At 36.6% G+C, this 23,045-nt stretch overlaps 1 protein-coding gene across 1 annotated transcript in view; it reads right to left on the bottom strand.

The window, feature by feature from the left end:
* Window positions 1-1,842: 1,842 nt before the first annotated feature.
* Window positions 1,843-23,045, bottom strand: part of pths (probable ATP-dependent RNA helicase DDX47) — a 107,117-nt gene continuing 85,914 nt past the window's right edge. The window contains exons 9-12 of the mRNA XM_090396151.1: window positions 22,693-22,769; window positions 22,468-22,599; window positions 16,624-16,753; window positions 1,843-2,001 (exon numbers count right to left, since the gene is read on the bottom strand). Coding sequence (XP_090252277.1) covers window positions 1,861-2,001; window positions 16,624-16,753; window positions 22,468-22,599; window positions 22,693-22,769 — 480 coding nt within the window. The 3' untranslated portion in view covers window positions 1,843-1,860. The remainder of the gene's footprint in view (window positions 2,002-16,623; window positions 16,754-22,467; window positions 22,600-22,692; window positions 22,770-23,045) is intronic.

The following is a 23,045-nucleotide window of genomic DNA, read 5'->3' as shown; positions in this document are numbered from 1 at the left end:
TTTTTAAAGTGCTCAGTTCAATGGTACTTCCCAGAATTCTTTATGGTTCAGAAACAAGAGATGTCCAAAAAAAAACGACGAACCAAGATTATATTACTTTCTCAAATATTTAGATTAATGAAAACCAAAAATAACTGGTATTTAACTGATAATTAACTTAAAAAAAAGTTTATATACCTGGTACAGAATTACATGTCTAACCACATATTTAGAAGTTTTCTAAATTGATTTGTTTCAACAGGCATTAAAAATGTCAAAGCACTCATAAGTCTCCATTGTTATGTGTGCACACACACACTAATGTGACACTTCCATAACTTAAAAACACTTTTTAGGTAATGGATCCTAATGCTGAAGAGCCTTAATAGAGAAATAGATGATGCATTGAGCCTGTCACCAAGAGCTTGGAAGAGGCCACTGTTCAGTCATCTGGATGATTTCATACAGAAGGTTAAATGGCCAAATTAAACATTTTTGTATTTTCTCATGCTATTTATATTTCTTTGCATTAATAATTACAAACTGAAATTTAATTCATGTGTGCATCCTAAAAATTAAAACCAACAAATAATTTAAAACATGTTAATACCACTATTGCATACATGTAAGCAAATGGGATGTGATTAACAGGCAAAGGTTTAAATCAGACTTGCATAAAATTTGAATTACGTCAAGTTTGTGAAGTACAATGCTTATGCAAGTTGGGACTGTTTGTAAATACAAAACGATTTCATCTCCAATGGGGTGCCTCTGTAGCACTGTCAGTACAGGACCTTTGTCTTTCACACTTGTCCTAGATAGGAGTCACACCTGAGGTGACTCCTATCTAGGACAACCTTTTATAAGAATTTTTAAACTGAAGGCAAGCTAGCTGGAAGGATTTTACATCCTGTCAGAGAACATATACAATTAAGACATAATACACTAACTTCACAGCTTTAAGTGTTTTGGCTGTAATTTCAACCACACTCCAATTAAGAGAAGTCAACCATGTAGCCATTCCTCTGTATTTAGTCTCATCTTGCAGACTTTCCTCTTTCTGGGATTCAATAAAGGATAAGCTACTGATACCTCCTGATACCTATAATAGCGTGTGTGTGTGTGTGTGTGTAAAGAAAAGCTTAGGTGTTGTTCATTATCCATAATAAAGCTTAACCACGCTACCAGCCAGGACGTATATATACGTCCACATTTCCATGGATGTGAAGTGCATATTAAAATTGTAATACCATTGCTATTACATTGAAATTTATGATGGATACAAAGCTTTTGAGAGTGCGTATTTGATCTTTAATGGCCGGTAAGGTGGTTAATGGTGTAACTAACACCAAGAGGGGAAAAAATACAGCATCAGCTATAAAACACTCCCAAACTCAATAAGTATTTCTGCATCACTTTACCAAAGATCTGGGAGACTATCATTTTAAGACCTAATGTTAGCCAGACTTCTCTGAATTAACTTTGTAGTTATCTGATATATATAGAGGGACATATAACTACAAAAGGCACCATGTAAGGACATTAGTTACAGAAATTGTTTCTACAATGATGCTTGGTAGAAAACTGGCAGAATATTAGCAAGTTCAATGCACCCCCCCCCTTTGTGTTTATGCCAAGAAGCTTTATTTTGTATAATAGTGGATTTTATGGTTGATTTTTGATATGTGGGATTATAAGCCAGTTTTCAGAAAGAAAAAATCTTATTCATCCATGTCAAAGATCCCTAATTCAGGAAATGACTGAAAAAAGACTTAGAAAAAGTTCCTCTTTTTCAGACAGCTTAACACTATAGAAATAAACATCAATTTCACAAGGCCATAATAGCAATCAATCAGTCACATAGTTGATTTAGATATTTAATTATTTCTTTTTTACATTAAATTTCTTTTTCACTTGGATTCTGTCTTTTACACCGGTAGCCTCTTCAGTATCATCAACCTCTGAATCCTTAGCTTTCCTCTTTTTCCCTCTTCTTGTCTTGTCTTCTAGTTCTTTCATTTCCTATTAAAGAAATAAACACAAATGTTAATTTCTTCTGTGCTCAAGTGTCCTTGAAAATGGTATGAATAATATCTTTTCCAGTGCAAGGTACCAATACATAACTCATATGCTATAGTTGTAATAGAGGGCAATCCTACTTCAAAAATTGTTTTTTTTTTTTTTAATCAAAAACAGGGAACAGATGATAGCCCTTCAAACAAAATCAAGGGCCTAATTATCTATTCAGCAATATAATCCAGAGGGTTATTCCAAGTAAAATCATAAGGGTGGGTGCATATTTTTTGATTTTGATGAAATTTATTTTGTCACCCTATCCACTGAATGGAAGTTTTTTCCTTCTTGGTATCCTGTTAATTATGATGGTTATTTTTATTTGGCAGATTCACAGAATTTTCATAACTTCAGCTGGGTTTAAAATTAATCAACATCCAGGCTGTCTAACTTTTTTTTTTAAAACTACTACTTCTGCAGCTTTTTCCACTTAAGTAGGGTCACTGTTTATAGTGAGTCTCCTCCACAGCCTCTTGTCTTGGGCTATAGCCACATCCAAGTTCTTCATCCTCAAGTTCTCCTCCTCCTCCATCTCTTCTTTGGCCATCCGCACTTCCTCTTCCCCTGCACACATCACATAACCAAACCATCTCAACCTTGTCTACTGTATCTTTGCTCCCAAGTTCGTAACTTTCGCCGTTCCCCTTATATAGTCATTTCTCAGATGATCCTTTCTGGTCACACCGCACATCCACCTAAGCATTCTCATCTCCACTACCTCCATCCTGCTGATGTTATTTTTCCTCAGGGCCACAGTTTCCAAAGCATACGTCATAGCTAGTATCACTACTGTCCTGTAGTAGATTTTGCCTTTTAGTTTGATCGGCACCCTCTTATCACATAGCATTCCAGCCATCTCTCTCCAGTTCCTCCATCCTGCTTGTATTCTGCATCCCACTTCCTTCTCAGCCTCACCATCCTCTTTCATTGTTGAACCTGAGTATCTAAAGTCACTGACCTTCCAGATCTGTCTCCTGGCTGCCATCCACTTTGCAACACATATACTCGTTCTTACTTCTGCTTAGTCTCATACCTCTCTCTTCCAGTCCTCCAACTGTCCAGTTTGGCTGCCACTTCTTCTCTTGATTCTGCGCACAGCATGATGTCATCTGCATACAACATAGGCCAAGGCACGTCTTCTCTCACTTTCTCCGTCACCACCTCCATCACAATATTAAACAGGAACGGACTTAATGCTGACCCTTGATGCAAGCCAACTGTCACTGGAAAACTTTCTGTCTCTCCCAGGCAGGTTTGAACTGTTGTCTTCACATTTCTGTACATCTCCTGCACCAACCTGATATATTTCTCCAGTACCTTCTTCTCCCTCAGACTTCTTGCCATGGCACTATCATATACTTTCTCCAGATCAATAAATACCAGATGTACCTCCTGTTGCTTCTCTCGAAACTTTTCCATTATCTGTCGTACCCCAAAGATAGCATCTGTTGTCGATCGACCAAGCATGAAGCCAAATTGCTCTTTTGCAATCTCCTCATTCTTCCATCAAGAACCCTCTCTAGGATTTTCATTGTGTGGGACATCAACTTTATTCCTCTGTAATTCTTACAGTCTTGTGCATCTCCTTTACTCTTGTAGATAGGGACAAGAGTACTTTCCCTCCATTCCTTGGGTATATTTTCCTGTTGACGAACTTTTATTAACAGGTCCGACAGCAGGTCAATTCCTTCTTCCCCGCAGTGACTTCCATGCCTCCACTGGGATCCTGTCAGGGCCCACTGATTTTCCATTCTTCGTGCTCTTTATGGCTTCCTTCACTTCCACTCTACTAATGTTCTGCACCATCCCCTCATAAGGTCCCCCCATCTTCTCTGAGTCCTTGCATTTTCTTCATTCAAAAGCCCTTCAAAGTATATTCTCCATCTGTTTCTTATATCCACATCCCTCCTTAATACTCTTCCTCCAGAGTCTCTGATCTGCCTCACATGTACGATGTCCTTTGATGCCTCATTTCTACATTTTGCCAATTGATAAATCTTTCTCTGTCCTTCCTTTGTTTCTTGATCATAAAGGTCTTGATATACCATGGCCTTTGCCTGTGCAACAACTCTCTTGGCTTCTCGTTTTTTCTCTCTGTCCTCTTCCACTCTTGACTCGTCCCACTTCTGCTTTGCCTTCCTCTTAACTGTCACTACTTCTTGTACATCATTATTCCACCACCAACCCTCCTTCTGCTCTCTAACCTTTCTGGATGTTTCACCAAGCACCTCAATTGCACAGTTTAGAATTACTTTTGAATTATGTCTCCACCAGTCTTGTATGCTTTCTAATCCATCCAAAATCCTCTCCAACACTTTCTTCCTAAAAAGGTTCCTCACACTCTTCGTTTAAGCGAAACCACTTAATTTTCTTCCTCCCGTGGCTTCCAAAGGTTCTTATCTTCGACTTTATTTCAAAGTCTGCACACAGCAGCCGGTGTTGCTGTGCCACTTGATCTGTTGGGATTACTTTATAATTTGTTACTGCATTAAGATGTTTTTTTTCTAGTCAAAATGTAGTCAATCTGTGAACTATTGTTGCCACTTCTAAATGTTATCAAATGCTCTTCCCTCTTACAGAAGGAGTTCACAATTGCCAAATCAAACACTACTGCAAAGTCCAAAATCCTCTCTCCTTCCCGGTTCATTTCCACTCCATGGCCACCACGTACCCATTCAGTCCCTATTCTCTCTCCCTATGTATCCGTTCAAGTCTCCTCTGACAATCACCATCTCGTTTTCTTCCAGTTCCCTCATTTAGCACGTTCCAGAATTCATCTTTCTCTTCTGCTGTACAGCCAACTTGTGGGGAATATACACATAAGATGACCAGTTCTTCTCCTAGACCCAGTTTCATTCGCATGATCCTGTCACTCCTTCTACCCACTTCCAGTACTTCGCCCGTCATTCTGCCACACACCACAATTCTGACACCATTTCTTCCCTCTTTATTCGCTCCAGAGTAGAACAATTTATACCTGTCTCCTAGTTCCTTTGCCTTTTCTCCCTTCCACCTTATCTCCTGCATGCATAAAATGTCCATCTTCCTCATCACGTCTGCCACCTCTCTTCCCCTTCCAGTCATGCTTCCAACAATCAACATCCCCCCTCGCAACATTCTCTGCACTTGCTGGGCTCGCTTCTTTAACCACAACCGTCCTTGATGCGGTAGCCTTCGTCCACTTCTTGCAGCTGTAGGGCGATGTGGCTGCACGTCGCTTAAGGGGTACGCCCTAGCCCTTGTATCACTTTTTTTCCCGATTCATTTAATCATATCTAGAGCTGGCAGTGAAGTTTTATGACCGGATGCCCTCCTGACATCAACCCTCGCCATTTATCTGGGCTTGGGACTGGCACCTATTGGGGCTAGTTTGTCCCATTCGGTGGCTGCAATAGGCGAAATGACATAGCAAGATAGGAAAGATTCACCCCTAGCCCTTGATTACTCTAATAGCATTGGGGTAAGGAGCAAGAAGAGATGAAAGAAGGGTAGAGGACCAGTCTACAGATAATATAACAGATGTATATTACATGGTCCAGCATCAGGTACCTCAAGTTTGCCATGCCCCTACTCACTAAAGTGAGCCCATGAGGCAGATTTTTTTTTCCCCCTTCAAAACAGCAGCGCTACTTATTTCAGGTATTCCTAGTGCTCTGTTTCCTGGCATCATACGTTGAATTCACAAGTCTGATTTGCACGTGTGTGTTTCATTTATACATAGTGTGCATGCTAAGGTAGTAACTTTATAAATTCACAAACCAGGATATTTTCTCATGTTCTCCCATATGTATAAATATATAGAGGAATGTAATAAAATAGTATTCATTCTTAGTGTATTTAAATAGCCAACACCCAAAAATCCACTTTACAATGGAACTGGAAGTTAATAACTGTTTGCCCTTCTGGATACACTAATCATACGTCTTCCAGATGGTTCCTTATTATTGAGAGACACCCCCGAGGGAGTCAGACTCATCGAGGGAGGCCACATACTACACACACCAGCTATCATACTTATTCTTGAATTCATTCACACTGCTTGCAATCAGAACATCCAATGGCAATCCATTCCAATCATGCACCACCCTCAACCCCCTTCTTGGCAGCATTCGTTCTCAGCTTCCAAGGATGCCCTCTTCTCCTTTCCCCACCCTCCATTAATTGAAAATTTCACTCAATTGAAATCCTGTATGACCCAATCATATCATCCCTCTTTCTCCTGTTTGCTTGTGTCTTGAGGTCTACAAATTCTCAATCTGTCTTCATAATCAATATTCCATAATCCTGATATCATTTTTAACACTCTCCTTTGTACTCTCTGCAGTATATCAGAATCACAACAGAGACCAGACCTGCTCACAATAGCCCAAGTGAGGTCTTATCAAGGCCTTGTAAAGAGACAATTATTCTGTTTTTAGAAAACCCACACATACAGGGAGATATTTACACAAACCATCACCCTTCTCAACAGTATGGTATCTTAAAAACGCTGACCCATAGAGCAATCTGTTCCCGTGACAATGCTCTTGCTGCTGAACTGGCTCACTTATGCCATACCTTCTCTGGTTATAATCCCCATAAGATAAACAAAATACTAAGTACTCCCAAGAAACCCCTCTCACTATCTACCATGGAGAACTACAACAAAACAGTCACCATCCCATACATTAGAGGCACATCTGACCGTGTGTCAAATTAGTAACTCTCGTCTGTTCACCCAAGGACAGCATCCCTCCTTTATCACATCCAGGAGTCCACGAAGTACCCTGCTCAAGCTTACTATGGTCAAATGACTTACTATGGAAGAACTGTGGACATCTGCATCAGTGAACATAAAAGATACATCCGACTTGCCATAGTGATAGTACTATCACTATGGCAAGTCAGATCTAGCAGACCATGCTTTGGATATCCCTGCACACAGGATACTGGAAGAAAAAAAGTATGGCACAGAAGCTTTTACAAGTCAGATTGTTCTTGGAAACAGAAGCCTTGGAACATACTCCGAATCTCAATATGGCTGCATAAATTTGGCTAAGATTTGGGAGACAGTCATCTTAAGACATAACTAGTACCTGCTTTCTCTCTTTTTTTTTTTTTTTTTCTTTACATAGAAGGCATCTAATTAGGACTGTGTTGTTGTAACAATTTTTTAAACTAGTCCCTTTGTCACACCATGTTTTTATAGTCTCGTGTACTGTAACAAACTGTGTTTTTGTGCTCTGAAGGTGCTGGTTATAACACCAGTGAAATATCACCAATAAGTCGATAAATAATTACCATATATGGCAGCGTATAAGAGGACTTGAATACTACAGAAAACCCCCTCAATCATTGATCATCTTATACAGCAAGCATAAAAAGGGAAGCTTAATTTCTTGGATGAACATTTATGTAGTTACAATACATCGTTATATAAGAAAATAGGCAGTGTTTATAAACAAATCAGATTAATTTTTTGTTACATAAATTTATTTAAAATATTACAATAGATGTAAGTCTTAAAAAACAAATAATTATTAACCTCGATTTTCATGTTAATCATAATAGTTCTTCAGATTCATTGTTTAAATGATTGTCATATGGATCCCAGTTCGAATCCGGTGAATTGATTTGGTTTTCATCATCAGTGTCCCACAACAGATCATCTTCCATACCATCCATAAGATTAGAGATGCCACACTTTTTAAATGATTTTATTACAGTCTCTACTTTTGCTTTGATCACAAAATTGCACAACATATCAAGTGATGATGCAGCATGCATAGATCCACTGTTTGTATTTGATTTTTTCACCAGTCAACATCCAATTATTTCACTCTTCTCACATGTGATCTTTAAATGGTTTGTTCAAGCAGACATCTAGTGGTTGCAATATAGAAGTTCAACCACCTGGTATAACAGCAATTTTTGTGTTATTTTTTTTCTAGAAGACTTTTAGTATTCTCAGTTAAATGACTACGAAACATATCCCATACTAATAAACTGCGTTTCTTCATTATACCATTTGGTCGCATGTTCCACACATTATTTATTCATAATTTCACACCATTTTCGTCCATCCATCCTTTTTCGTGAAAATATACAAAAACACATGAAGGAAATTTTATCTTAGGTTTAGTTTTACATTTGAAGATGATCATTGGTTTTAACTTGGTTCCATTAGCCAAACATGACAACACAACCGTAAACCTTGTTTTTTCATGACCTGTCTTCGAACTAGCACATTCTTACTATCTTTAGACTATAGGAGTTTCATCCATATTTCCAATGTGGATGAATTTCCAATAGAAATTTATGTTCTTATCTCAACTGAGTGGTAAGTATCTGCTGGTAGTTTTTGAGCAATTTTCGTTTTTTGTCGTATCATCAGATTTTTTTTGTCTGTTCATAATACAATTACATCATCCTGAAGTAGTTGAAATTCTATACTTGCATCTGGATTCAATCTTGACCATTTTAGTGCATATGCTCTAATCATATTTCTTGTAACAAGATTACCATTCTGCAATGTTATTTTCCAGTTGTGGCCATCGAGTGATCCCCGTTCTCATCGCACATTTTTTCTTTGGCAATTTTTTATATATTATCTTCTTGCTTCCTCCATTCTCTTACCATCTTCTCGGTTATGTCAAACTTTCTTGCAGCAGCACAGTTATTAGTTTTTCTTGCCTTGCCATTTCAATTACCCTTATTTTAAATCGATAACAATTTTGTTATCGAATTAAAATTGTTATAAATATCAATTTTAATAATCCTAAAATTTTAAAAAATGCAAAATTAATAATTAATTAAAATTGGGCCAATCACTTTTAATTAGGATAATTTGCTAAATACTAAATCTATGCCATGCAAAAAAATAACAGATATAGCAACAATACCTAATGTTGCATTAATACAAGAAGAAATGGGGGAGGGGGGGGGTCTCATACAACCAACATAAGCCTAAAACCTAAAATTTAGGCTGTCTTATATGATATTTACTTATCATTGTGTTCTGATATATATCAAAATTAAACAACCTGTATGACAAACACAAGCCTTTCTACATGTTTTAGTATTTATTTGGCTTGATTTCCCTGTAGTTGTCTGTTATTCAATGTATGATAACTGTGGGTGGAACTTCTAAGAATATAAAATTATTTCCTTTAGCATATATACATTTAAATAAATAAAATGCATATTATATATAGTCATCATCATCATATGTATCAAGGATTTAGGCCTAGTATGGCCTGTTCTGGCCTTAGAAGTCATCGTTTAAGAGGACGTCCTGGTTTTCTTTTTCCTAATGGCTTGTATTTTAAGGCTTGTTTTGGTAATCTTTCTGTTTTCATTCTTTGAACGTGTTCCATCCATTTATGTTTATATTTTTTATTTTTTCAATTACTGGTTCTTGGTTTAATTATTTATATTGGTTTAATTATTATATATAATGCACATTTTTATTGAGAAATTTAACAGGACTATTAATAATTAGTCCTGTTAAATTCTAATGAACAATTTAAATAACTAGAAACGTGCAATCTTGACTGACTCACCCAAACAGTCTGTGAGCTTGTGGACTCTAAAATGAATGAGTCCTTTGTACTTTCATAAGGATTATCAGTCCATTATTGAAACTTAACTGAAACCAGAATTGCAAGTAGTTCAAACTGGAAATCAATAGTTTTATTCACAGCTTTATTGCAGGTACTACTTCACAAAATTTATGTTGCTTAATTTTTCTTTCCATTTTTTTCTTAAATTCTAGTGCTTTGTTCATAAAACTTGGGATGTGGAACAAAGCGAGGTTTCTAGGACTGTCCTGGCTAAACTGGGATAGCTGGCCACCCTAATGTATATCTAAAATCACCTTAATTGAAGCATTTCTTATATGAAAAAAATTGCCTCAAAGTTTGCACTAACATGCAAAAAATTTTGCATGTTAGTGCAAACTTTTATAAAATTTTGCACTAACATGCAAAAAATTATAAATGGCTGAACCCTTCCTCATTATCAAATTCCTGACATGAACCTCAAGGGGTGTACAGGATATGATAGTACTACATGTAAAATTTACATAATTAACTTCCTATCTACAGTTTTCCTCCAAATCAGTCTATTACTTGTCAAAACTCCAATATTATCATTATCAGATATTATATTTCTATCGTCTAAGGCACATTGTACCATATCAATCCACCTATATCTTGGTCTTCCTCTGTGTCGTTTTCCTGCCAACCTGGCAGAGAACACTTGTTTTGCTAATCTTTCCTCGCCCATTCTGTTTAAGTGACCGTACCACCTGAGATTAGCTCTGCTAATCTCAGGTGGTATGGTCACTTATGGAAATTCCTGGATGCTGACAATGTCAAGTTCTTTCCTAACATCCTCTTTTTTAATATGATATTGCCATTGATGCCATCTGTTCACGCCTCTAATCTTTCTCAGGACTCTCATATCTGCAGTCTCTAGTCTTTGGTCAAGTGTTTTACTTCTGACCTAGCTCTCAGATCCATAGATGGACTAAATACAGCAAAAGATGAAAACAGCAATTATTTTGTTGTTGCATTTTCTTTCCTCTCAAAAGGCCATTTAGACCAAAGAATGAAAATGACAGAATGAACCAATTTTGCTTTAAGCCACTCAGAAAACTTTTAAATTCTTATTTGCAAACTTGAATTCCATTATTTTCTTCCATAGAAGGAAACCAATGTACACATAGTAGGAAACAGTATTTCAATGTGGCAGTTTAATACAAATGGTATGGCAACATGACGTAAATTCAAGAGAGGTGTCATCGTCAGCTGTCACATTGGAGCATCCAGAATCAACAGTTGAAAACGTGATCAACAAATTCAGAAAGTTCTGGCATTGCTATTGCAAGAAAAATAAAAAAGAGCAGCCACCAAAAATGCCTGATAGGGACAGATGTTAAAACTTGTGGCACACAAAAACTCTATAATCAGCACAGACCATCCATGATGAGTTCCACAGCACCAGTAACATGATGGTGAGCACTAACATGCGAAAAGAACTATTTACTGAATTTCCACAGAAGAGCAGTGGCACACAAGCCGAACATCATAATAACAAACAAGGTGGCTCGTCTGCTCTGGGGCAAAGAGCATGTGAACTGGACAATTGACCAGTGGAAAGCAGTTCTCTGGAGCAATGAATCAAGGTTTGCTTGTTTACAGTCTGATGACATAGTTTGGGGGCAGCCTGGTGAATGCTTGTCACCATGGTGTGTTGTACCTACAGTAAAGTTTGGTGCTGGAGGAATAATTGTGTGGGGTGCATTCAGCTGATTTTGAGTGAAACCACGTCATCGTTCGTGGTTTCGTGAAGACAGCTCAGTACATTGATATTCTGGATAATCAGGCGATGCTTACACTGTGGAGTTTATATGGCTGCAGCTGTTATGGAATAGTATGAAGAGATGGATGTTAAACGACTTACCCTGGCCTGCGCAAAGTCCTGACCTCAGTCTCATCAAATACCTGTTGGACAAACTGGAGTGCCAAATGAGGTCCAATGCAGCCTTCTGATGTGTCACTGAACTCAGCGACAATTGACCAGTTGCTTTGATGGAGAAATGGAAACAAATTCCACCTGATGTCTGCCGCACATTGGTGGAAAGCCTCCCTCAAAGGGTGCAGGTGGTGATCAAAACCAAAGGTGGACATACCCGATATTAGGGTGGACCTGCTGGTATCAAGTGCTAAAGTGTCAGACAATTATTGGTAGATAGTGTATATAAAATTTGCAGCCATTGAAAACTACTGTCCCAGCTGAATACAAAACTGAATTTTATGCCTGGATACTTTTTTGGAAAGCTGAAGTTTGGATAGCAGAGGAATTCTGGGCAACTAAGGGATGAAGGGAGCTTTTATAACAAATTTTTTTTTTTCACTGATTCAACCACTTTTGAATCAGACCATGAAGGAAGAAAGAAAGTAGGAATCTTAAAAATTATATCACTTGCCATTTTGTAATGCCAAACATGAGAACAAGAAAAGAGGTTTAGAAAAGGAGATGAAGAGTGTTGGGAGGATAGCGAGGATTATCTAGTCTAGTAATTTTGGCTGGCAGGTGGACAATTTATCAGATCATGCTGATAGTAAACACCTCAGCATTCTTCTGGCTCCAGACAATAACCATTGGCAAGCAAGCTGATTTTTTGCTCTAGGTAATTGTATTGTACAAAAATAAAATTTCAGAGGTAAAAATTTGAAAAGATTGGATTATCAGAATTTGGAAGGTGATAAAAACATCAAATGAATGGAACAATGAAATTTTGAGCCAAAGAAGATCAAAGGTTGTAGATTTGGCAGTGGATATCAGTTGGCACATAACTGTCCTTGAAATAAAGTCACAAACACACAAATGCTTTCATACCTGATATAACTATTAATAGGCTATTTCTGCATATAAGCAATTGAGATTTGCAGCTCTCGGGTATGTTAAGAGGTTATAATAAATGTATCCACAGCTAAATCCAAATGGAAAAATAGCATTTTTCTTCCAATTCCCTTTTACCAGAAAGGAAGGGAATTGGGACCTCTTCTCAGAATTTTCACCTCTGGGAAGATTTGCTGTATGTGACATGAGGCAAACTGTTACTGTTTGAAATAACTAGTTATCAATGATCCAACTTTCTGGCATGTAGGTATCTTAAAGCACCTACAGAAGTAATACATAAAAAAACCAAATTTTGTGTCTCAACTGGAAGTTCAGTTTCATTTAAGAACTGTTCCTTTATTTATCATAAAGTTCTTTTTCTAAACTTCTTGTCAATATGACAAATGCCACAGAAAAGAATTTAGAAGGAAAGGCAGCCATTCTGTGCTAGTTTCTATGTGTATTCCAGGTGTCCAAATAAAAGATATGACTGTCTTTGAGTCTGAATATTATCTAGGAGGCAAGGAACATATATAATCATCATCATCATCATCATCAAATTCCTGCCATGTACCCTCAAGGGGTGTACAGGATATGACAGTACTAGATGAAAAAATTACATCATTACTAACTTCCTATCTACAATTTTCCTCCAAATCAGTCTGTTACTTGTCAAGACTCCAACATTATCAGATCTTATATTTCTATCGTCTAAGGCACTTTGTACCGTATCAATCCACCTATATCTTGGTCTTCCTCTGGGTCGTTTTCCTGCCAACCTGGCAGAGAACACTTGTTTTGCTAATCTTTCCTCTCCCATTCTATTTAAGTGACCATACCATCTGAGATTAGCTCTGCTAACACATTCCTGGATGCTGACAATGTCAAGTTCTTTCCTAATATCCTCATTTTTAATATGATATTGCCATTGATGCCATCTGTTCACGCCTCTAATCTTTCTCAGGACTCTCATATCTGCGGTCTCTAGTCTTTGGTCAAGTGTTTTACTTCTGACCCAGCTCTCAGATCCATAAGTTAAAATTGGTTTGAACACAGTCTTGTATACAGCTAATTTAGTGTTCCAACTAATTTCTCTCTTATTCCATATGAATTTATTCAATTGACTTCCCACCATACCAGCTTTGCTGATTCTGTTGTCTATTTCTATATTTAGTTTACCATCTTCAGTAAAAATTGTGCCTAAGTAGCTGAAATGTTTTACTTGTTCCACAGGTTCTCCATTCACAACACAGTTGACATTTTCAATGATTCTGCCTATTTTCATTGTCTTTGTCTTTTTATTGCTGACCTTCATACCATATCTATTACAACAGCTATTCAATTTAGTCAGAGAATCTTGCAGACTTGTAGCGGATTTATTTAGAAGTATAACATCATCCGCATAAAGCAAAGAGCTGACATTAACATCTCCAATTTTGATATCAGGTTTAATACCACATTCCTTCATAATGTGATCCATATAGATAATGAATAACAGAGGGGATAATGTACATCCTTGTCTCACACCAGATTTAACATTAAACCATCTTCCTGTACTACCTTCAATTCTAACTGCTGACTCACAACTCAAATAAAGACTAAGTATTGCTTGATATAAAACCCCATTGACACCATATAACTGCAGCGTATTGAATAGCTTCTCTCTTGGCACCTTGTCATATGCCTTTTCCAAATCGACAAAACTTAAATACAGATCTTTGTTATATTCCCATGCTTTCTCGACTATTTGTCGTAAAGTGAAGATCTGATCCTGACAGCCTCTATTTGGCCTGAATCCAGCTTGTTCTTCACCAAGCTTTTCTTCCACAATTCTTCTCAACCGTTTCTCAAGTATACTTGCATAGATCTTGCCAGGAACACTCAGTAGGGAAATACCTCTGTAATTCTCACATTCAGTTTTATTTCCCTTTTTATATATGGGTACTATGAGAGCTCTACTCCAATCATCGGGAATTCGTCCCTCTGTCCAGGCTTTCTGAACTATGCAGTGCAGCCACTGTAAGACTCTTATACCACCATACTTCAGCATTTCTGGTCGAATATCATCTACTCCTGCTGCCTTTCCACATTTCAAGCCTTTGATGGCTTTTTCTACTTCAAGTATGGATATGTATTCCTGACTGCATGCCTGGTCAGTGTTTTTTTATCACCGTGCTGTCATCACTGCTTGTTTCATTTAGCAGTTTTTTAAAGTAATTACTCCATACTTCAAGGATATCTTTTTCTCCTGTTTTCATTTCACCTTTATCATCTCTAATTCCTTTTACAGCACTCTTTCCTCCATTCCTAAGCTTCTTCAACAACCTCCAGAATATTTTGCCACCTTCTTGATATTTATTTTCTATATTCTTGCCAAAGTCCTCCCATGACTTTTGTTTAGCTAGTTTTACACACTGTTTAGCTTTCTTACATTTGTCTCTGTATTCTGTAAGAGTAAAAGCTGACTTATTTGCCAGGAACTTTTGATATGCTTTCTTCTTTTCCTTCACTGCCTCTTTAACTTCCTGTGTCCACCAGGGAGTTCTGATTTTTTTTTATCTTTGCACACAACCTCACCACATGCCTCTCTGGCAGAATCAATCAATGTTTCCTTCAGAGTTTGCCACTGAATCTCCAAGGTTTGATTCCTGTTCTCAAACTCTTTCATTTTCTTTTCAATAATATTTCTGTATTTTAGTCTACAGTTTACATCTGATAGCTGCTCAACTTTTATTCGCTTTAAAACTTTCTTACATGTTATTCTTTTCAATATGAAATTCAATTTTATCCTGCTCAAGACTAAATAGTGATCACTTCCAATTTCAAATCCTCTGTACACTCTGGTGTCCTGCACCAGGGAGAAAACATCACTATCAACAATAACATAGTCAATGAGACTTTTCTTATTCATCGCCTCTTCTCTCCATGTGAATTTGTGCACATTTTTATGTTGGAACATGGTGTTAGTAATAACCAGTCCATGTCCCGAGCAGAAATCCAACAGATATTTGCCATTATTATTAGCTTTGCTCTTTTCTCCAAATTTTCCCAAAATATTTTTGTATGTCTCACAATCATTTCCTACTCTACTATTTAGATCCCCAACAAGGACCAACTTTTCCTTTTTCATTGTGTCAGTTGCTTTTTCTAAAGCCTCAAAAAATTCCTCCACTTCTACCTTAGTAGAACCTTCTGTGGGACCATAGGCACAAATAAGTCTCATTGTCCAGTTCCCCATTCTCATATTTGCCCACATTACTCTACTTGAGACTGCCTGCCATTCAAGAAGATTAGCCTCGTATTTTGTGTTGAATACTATGGCTACTCCTTCTTTTCCTTGATTGTTATTGCCTGAATATAACATTTTGTATTTATTGCTCAGAAAGATCTCACCAGTTTTGGTCTTTTTTGTTTCAGTCACCCCTATTATGTCGATCTGGTACTTATCTAATTCCTCAGCTAGCTCCATTTCTTTGCCATTCAGGCTTCTTACGTTGATAGTACCGATCTTTAACTCTGGTGGTGTTGAGTTGAGGTTTGTTTTCAGATTTGTTCCAGTAGCTGACTTTTCGCTGTTCGCCCAGGTTCCCTGGCGAAAACAACGGGAGCCTTGTTTAACCGGGCGACGCCCCAGCCGGCATGAAATTTTGTCATGTTGTACCATCATTTTTTATTTTGGTTTAACCAATAAGAATACAATTTGGTCGTCTAAATCCCAAATTGCCAGCCCATCCTCGTTCGTTCAGTATCAAAGTAGATACCCAACAGGGTGCACCACGAGAAGGTGAGGATTGGACATTAGGTCAGAAGCCCTGGTCGGTTCTCCTCATTCCTTTAAAGGCTATGTGGAGGTCTCCTCTCAGTTATTCAGCTTTGACCCTTAAGCACCCCCCATATATAAAGGCTTCTCAATTTAAGTCTAGTTAGATTTTACCTTTATACAAAATAGACCAACAGATCAGAGAACACTTGAATGACTAAAGAAGACTCAGGATAGGATTAACTGCCTTAAAATAAAAAATTGTCAACAGAAGTTATACTTGGCTATAAAGTCATCTGAATCCAATAAATATGTTGAAAGAGATGCAATGTTCACAATTCTGACATACCATTCAATTTATATCTCAATAATAATTTGAACTACATAACAGAAGCAACGCCTTCTTGCTGAACATTAACACTTACCAGCTTAGCGCGCCGCTGAGCTTCAGCCACCCTTTCCATCAACATCATCACTTCTTCCTGATCTGTTTTGTAGAGTGGTAGTTGTTTTGAAATTAGCTGTTCAATCCTTTGATACAATTCCACATCATATCTAATCAAAAAAAAAAAAAAAAATGCATGTGTAGTAATATTAGGTTGAATTATGAAGTCATGAGATAGAAAGAAATAAAATAAGATATAAAAGTAAAATAACTTGCAAACAGGTGAACTGATTATAAAGCTCACATACAGAATCTGAAAATATTTCTCATTCATTATGTAATTCAAGTGCACAGAACAAAAACTATTTTTCTCTATCATATATATTGTTAACCGAATATCACATGCTCTTAATAATTAAATATATTATTGTACTCCATGGAGTTCAAAGACTCATCACGGAAGACCTAAACTATCTATCATACTTCTCCTTGAACCCATTAACAGACAAAGCACTCACAACTGACTCTGGCAACCCATTCCACTCATTAACAACTCTCCAAGCAAAAAAATCTAGTCCTCATACCCCTACTAAACACACCTTTGACTTTCAGGCATGACTCCTCCAGCTGAAACATTTCTCCTGCATTAATCCTATAAAACCCTTTAGGTAACTTAAATGTTTGTATCATATTCCCAATTTTTCTCCTATCAGCCAACTTCTGCAGTCCACACACCCTCCCACCCTCAATCTATTTTCATCTGGAACATTCCACAGACCACTTGCCTCTTTTCCATCTTTTCCACCACTTCCACATCTCCAAAAACCCAGGAGACCAAACACATGAGCACAGTAATCCAGATGTGGACATATCAATGCCTTATAAAAAAGGAATAAAATCTTCCTTATCTCTACTTGTCAGTGTCCAAGTAATTTTATACTGTAGGCTACCACAGCAATATGTGCCCTCAACTTTAACTTTGTCTACTACCATCCCTAAATCTCTAGCTTCCTCTATTTTGTGGAGTACAGTGCCATCAATGTGATATACAGCTTGTAATCTGTTTATTCGAAAATGCATAATTTTACATTTCTCCACATTGAACTGATACACATTATCTTTTGCCCATGACAGCCTATTTAAATCTGCCTGCAAGCTCTCCACATCACTTTGATTAACTATTACTCTACCTAATTTTGCATCATCAGTAAACAACTGAATATTTCCTTTCAAGTTATTTCCTATATCATTTATGTACAAATTACACAGCAATGAACGTTGTGGCAAACCACTAGTCATCTGTTTTCACCTTGATTCTGCCCCTCCATATACTACTTTTTGATATGTTCAGAAGCTGCCCTCTTATCCACTTAACCAGTGTCACATCCATCCCCATTTGTTCAAATCGGCATAACAGAGTTCCAAGTGATATTTTGTGTGTGTGTGTGTGTGTGTGTGTGTGTGTGTGTGTGTGTGTAAAATCTGTAAAAAGAGCTGAACTGAATATTTCATAGTTAAATAAAACATCAAATTCCTGATATATACCCTCAAGGGGTGCACAGGATATGATAGTACTGCATGAAAAATTTACATCATTACTAACTTCCTATCTACAATTTTCCTCCAAATCAGTCTGTTACCTATCAAGACTCCAACATTATCAGATCTTATATTTCTATCTTCTGAGGAACTTTTTACTGTATCAATCTCTACCTATATCTTGGTCTTTTTCCTACCAGCCTGGCAAAGAACACTCGTTTTGTTAATCTTTCCTCTCCCATTCTGTTTAAGTGACCATACCACCTGAGATTAGCACTGCTAACGCATTCCTGGATGCTGACAATGTCAAGTTCTTTCCTAATATCCTAGTTTTTAATATGATGCCATCTGTTCAGGACTCTCATATCTGCAGTCTCTAGTCTTTGGTCAAGTCTTTTACTTCTGACCCAGCTCTCAGAGATCCATAAGTTAAAATTGGTTTGAACACCGTCTTGTTACAGCTAATTCCATATAAATTTATTCAGTTGACTTACTAATATACCAGCTTTGTTGATTCTGTTGTCTAAGTAGCTGAAATGTTTTACTTTTTCTATAGGTTCTCCATTCACAATGCAGTTGATATTTTCAATGTTCCTGCCTATTTTCATTGTCTTTTTAATGCTGACTTTCATACCATATCTATTACAACAGTTATTCAATTTAGTCAGGGAATCTTGCAGACTTGTAGCGGATTTATTTAGAAGTATAACATCATCTGCAAAGAGCCGAGATTGACATCTCCAAATTTGATATCATGTTTAAAACACTTTCCTTCATAATGTGATCTATATAGATAATGAATAACAGAGGGAATAACGTACATTCTTGTCTGACACCAGATTTAACGTTAAACCATCTTCCTGTACTTCCTTCAATTCTAACTGCTGACTTACAACTCAAATAAAGACTAAGCATTGCTTGATATAATGCCTCATTGACACCATATAACTGTAGAGTTTTGAATAGCTTCTCTCTTGGCACCTTTTCCAGATCTACAAAACTTAAATAGAGATCTTTGTTCTATTCCCATGGTTTCTCAACTATCTATCGTAAAGTGAAAATCTGATCCTGACAGCCTCTATTTGGCCTGAATCCAGCTTGTTCTTCCCCAAGCTTCTTTTCAACAATCCTTCTCAACCATTTCTCAAGTATATTTGCATATATATCTTACCAGGAACACTCAGTAGAGAAATACAGGTATTTCTCTTGCTTAACACGAATTTGATTATCATGGCGAAATTAATTGCGGCAACCCCTTGATATATGCACACCCTTAAATTTACCACGCAAAATCATGTTCACGCCACAAGGCTGCTAGCCTCGTGGTCATCCAAATTCTCTTAATGATCTGTGTGAGAATGTGAAAGTTTTATTTTTCCCACCAAATACATCATTGTTACAACCTATGGATATGAGAGTCATTGCAACTTTCAAAGCCTATTTTCTTAAAAAGACATTCTCAAAGGCAGTAGAAACAACAACGGGACAAAATGCGATTATGCTCCACGAATTTTGGAAAAAATTTAACATTAAACACACAATTGAGAACATTCATGGGAGCAAGTGTCTTCTAGTTGCATGAAAGCTGTTTGGAAAAACTTTCTGTCAGAATGCGCTAATGACTTAGGTTTTTTTCAAAATCGCAATTGGTGAAGACCTCAGTTTTGATGATGTTGATGCAGAAGATGTTAAAGAATTATTGGATTCAAATTCAAAAGATTTCAATGACAACGATCTTCTTGAAATTGAACAAAGTACATATGAAGACAATGAACAAATGAAATGTGAAGATGAGGTTCCAAAGGAAATAACAGTCAAAGAACTGGATGGAATATTTCGCAGTTTAGAATTGCTTAAGCAGTAAGTAATGGATATGGATCCAGATATCAATCGAAGAATGCGTGTTTGCTGAGGTCTGGAGAGTCATTTTGCTTGTTATCGTAGAATTTATGCTGATAAGAAAAAACTAAAACTGTTCAAACGACTCTTTATAACTTCTTTTGATTAAAAAAAATTGCAGTAACTAATGTAGGTACAAGTATTTATTAAACATTTACTTTGCGTTCATTTTTTATCTTTCCTATAAGAGTACCATATAAAACAAACTATTAGTACAGTAATCGATCAGGGATGAATTGTACTTTTTACCATTGATTAACACGTAACATCGAGGGATACCTGTACTTCTGTAATTCTCACATTGTTTTATTTCCCTTTTTATATATGGGTCCTATGAGAGCTCTACTCCAATCAAATGGAATTCGTCCCTCTGTCCAGGCTTTCTGAACTATGCAGTGCAGCCACTGTAAAACTTTTATACCTCCATACTTTAGCATTTCTGGTCGAATTAACAGTGTTAATTCAATATGTTAAGTTTCATTTAGCAATTTTTCAAAGTAATTACTCCATACTTCAATGATTTCAATATCAGGTTTTATTTAACTTCAGATATATCCTATCCTTGAAGTTAAATAAAACCTGATATTAATATCAGGTTTTATTTAATTTTATGACCTTATACATACTAATGCTGTGGATGCACAAAGGATTAGCTATAAATTAAAGCTGCCAAGAAATTATATTCTTGGTTTAATCCTTCATCCAAGTGTAAGCAAACAAAGTTTGCGCCTGAAGTAATTTCAGGACTGGGCAACTTGTATATAGAAGTCAATGACTTCACATCACTTGCCTTAGTATCCCATAATGCAAAGCACATATCCTTATGAGTATGTATAATGTTATGCGAAGGGTCACTACCCAGACCAGAGGTGATACTAAAGTTGAAGTAATGCCACAGTTATATTTTCATATACGAGTAGCCAAAAGATGTCACACCTTATTTTTAAAATACTCTGGATTAGAGATAGTTGTTGGAAGTTTTTCCACTTGGTGATACTTCAACCTTAATATCACCTCTGGGAGATGGACCCAGAGGTGATACTAAGGTTGAATTGCATCTGTGGGGAATTTCACAGTCACCCTTTTGCATATATGGTGCTGTGCAGACTATGCATCATATCACTATGTTGACTTCCCCATATATTCCTTTACTGGAAGCCTCAAGAATGTGCATTTGTAAAAGCTCTCATGATATTAACTTATGTTCGTTTTTAGATGTTTTTCTAAGGATTGCACCTAGTGAAATGTCAATTTTATCTGTTATAATCTTGTATTTGTAATAACCATGGGATTTTGTTAAAATAATGTTGTACATGACATCATTATGCAATGTGGTTAACCCATGTCCATATATAGCAATTTCAAAAGACACATGAAGTATGAAGTCATGTACAGATGTCAGCCATATATGGAAGTTTTGAGAGATGCGAACATGTATACAATGGAAGTCCAGGCATTTATAAGGCAAAACGTGAAGGACTTTGTCTTGAATTTCTCAACATTATACATACTCATAAGGATATGCGAGGTCCGATGTCTGTAATCGAGAGAAAAGCATCTTAAGTCAGGATTCTCAGTCTTCTCTCACCTTGTCCCCTCCCCCCCACCTCCATGATAAGCATAGTGTCTATTGTCAGAACGTCTCACTAGGAAAGAGCCGCACGCTGCCGCAATGTTTGGGGTCCTAAAGGGCATAGAATAATAGACTCGATCAAGGAAGAAATTTGGTGGGAGATTAAGAACAAGCCAGCAGAAACAAAGAACAAAAGGGGTACTTTTGTGTGGACAAAAGATTCATGTAAAAGGTAGTGCTGAACAACAACTGTTAATACTTATGTGACATTTCCAAGCAAGAAAGTGTATTTGTGTATAAGTAGAATAAAATTGTACAAGTAATGTCAAAATAAGCTCACTCTAGGTATGTCTTAATCTCAATTATGTATAAGTAATTATTGAGAGAGTAAGAAGAGTACTGTACTAGATGATGTAAATTAATACTGAATTAAGCTTATTCAAGGTATGCATGCCTTGCTTTGACCACACAACCATTCTATCAACATCCAGGATGTATGCATGATCTGGCAATACCCACTGAAGTGCAAGTGAGCCAGATATGATTATTTCTTTTAAAGAACACAAAACATGTTTAAGTCCACTGAAGAGTACTACATCATTTGTCTTGAAAATAAAAAATTAAATACAAATAACTTGTCTTCATACAAACATGTGAAAGTGTCAAAGCTATTATAGTATATTATTTCTGCTTAGTGTTTTTAATATGAACCCTTTCCATACAAAAGACTGGAGAACATACAGTACATTCAACACCATATATATGGGACTAATTACGTAAGCCCAAATCTTTTACTTTTTCATAACTATCCTTGATAATCATATTAAAAATATACTATTTAACTTGAAATGAAAAAAAAGTGAGGACACTTACTGAGAGACAAAAGTGATGGCTCTTCCACTACGTCCAGCTCGGGCAGTCCTTCCTACTCTGTGAATGTAGTCTTTGGAATGTGTTGGAATTTCAAAGTTGATAACAATATCCACATGAGGAATATCAAGGCCTCTGCAACCATAAATTATTATGTATGCATTTCATATTGCTTTTCTGATGAAATTTGTAACTGCTGTGATTAACTGAAATGTACTTTTAACATACCTGCTTGCCACATCAGTTGCAATAAGTATAGATCTATTCTTTGCTTTAAATTTATTAAGTGATCCTAACCTTTTAGCCTGAAATAAAAGAACAGATATTTGAAAGATACCTAAAAGAAATAAAGAACATTTATAAGACTCTTTGAACATTTTCTTATAATATATACTAAAACCATTTCTGGGGAAAAAAAAAAAAAAATTGCTAGAAGGGTAACAAAATATAGAAAAATATTTCTTTATGTGTGAGACTCAAAAACAATACATATAGGAAGTGTACTTTTCTTTCCCCTTTCACTAAAATGTCTTCTTGCAATGATTTTAACACAGCAAATATATAATATTCATGTGAATATT

This window comes from Typopeltis vanoorti, chromosome 7 (assembly GCF_054136105.1).
Source record: "Typopeltis vanoorti isolate ZY-2024b chromosome 7, IOZ_Tvanoo_1.0, whole genome shotgun sequence".
Taxonomy (NCBI): Eukaryota; Metazoa; Arthropoda; class Arachnida; order Uropygi; family Thelyphonidae; genus Typopeltis; species Typopeltis vanoorti.
This window is presented reverse-complemented; position numbering and strand designations above follow the sequence as displayed.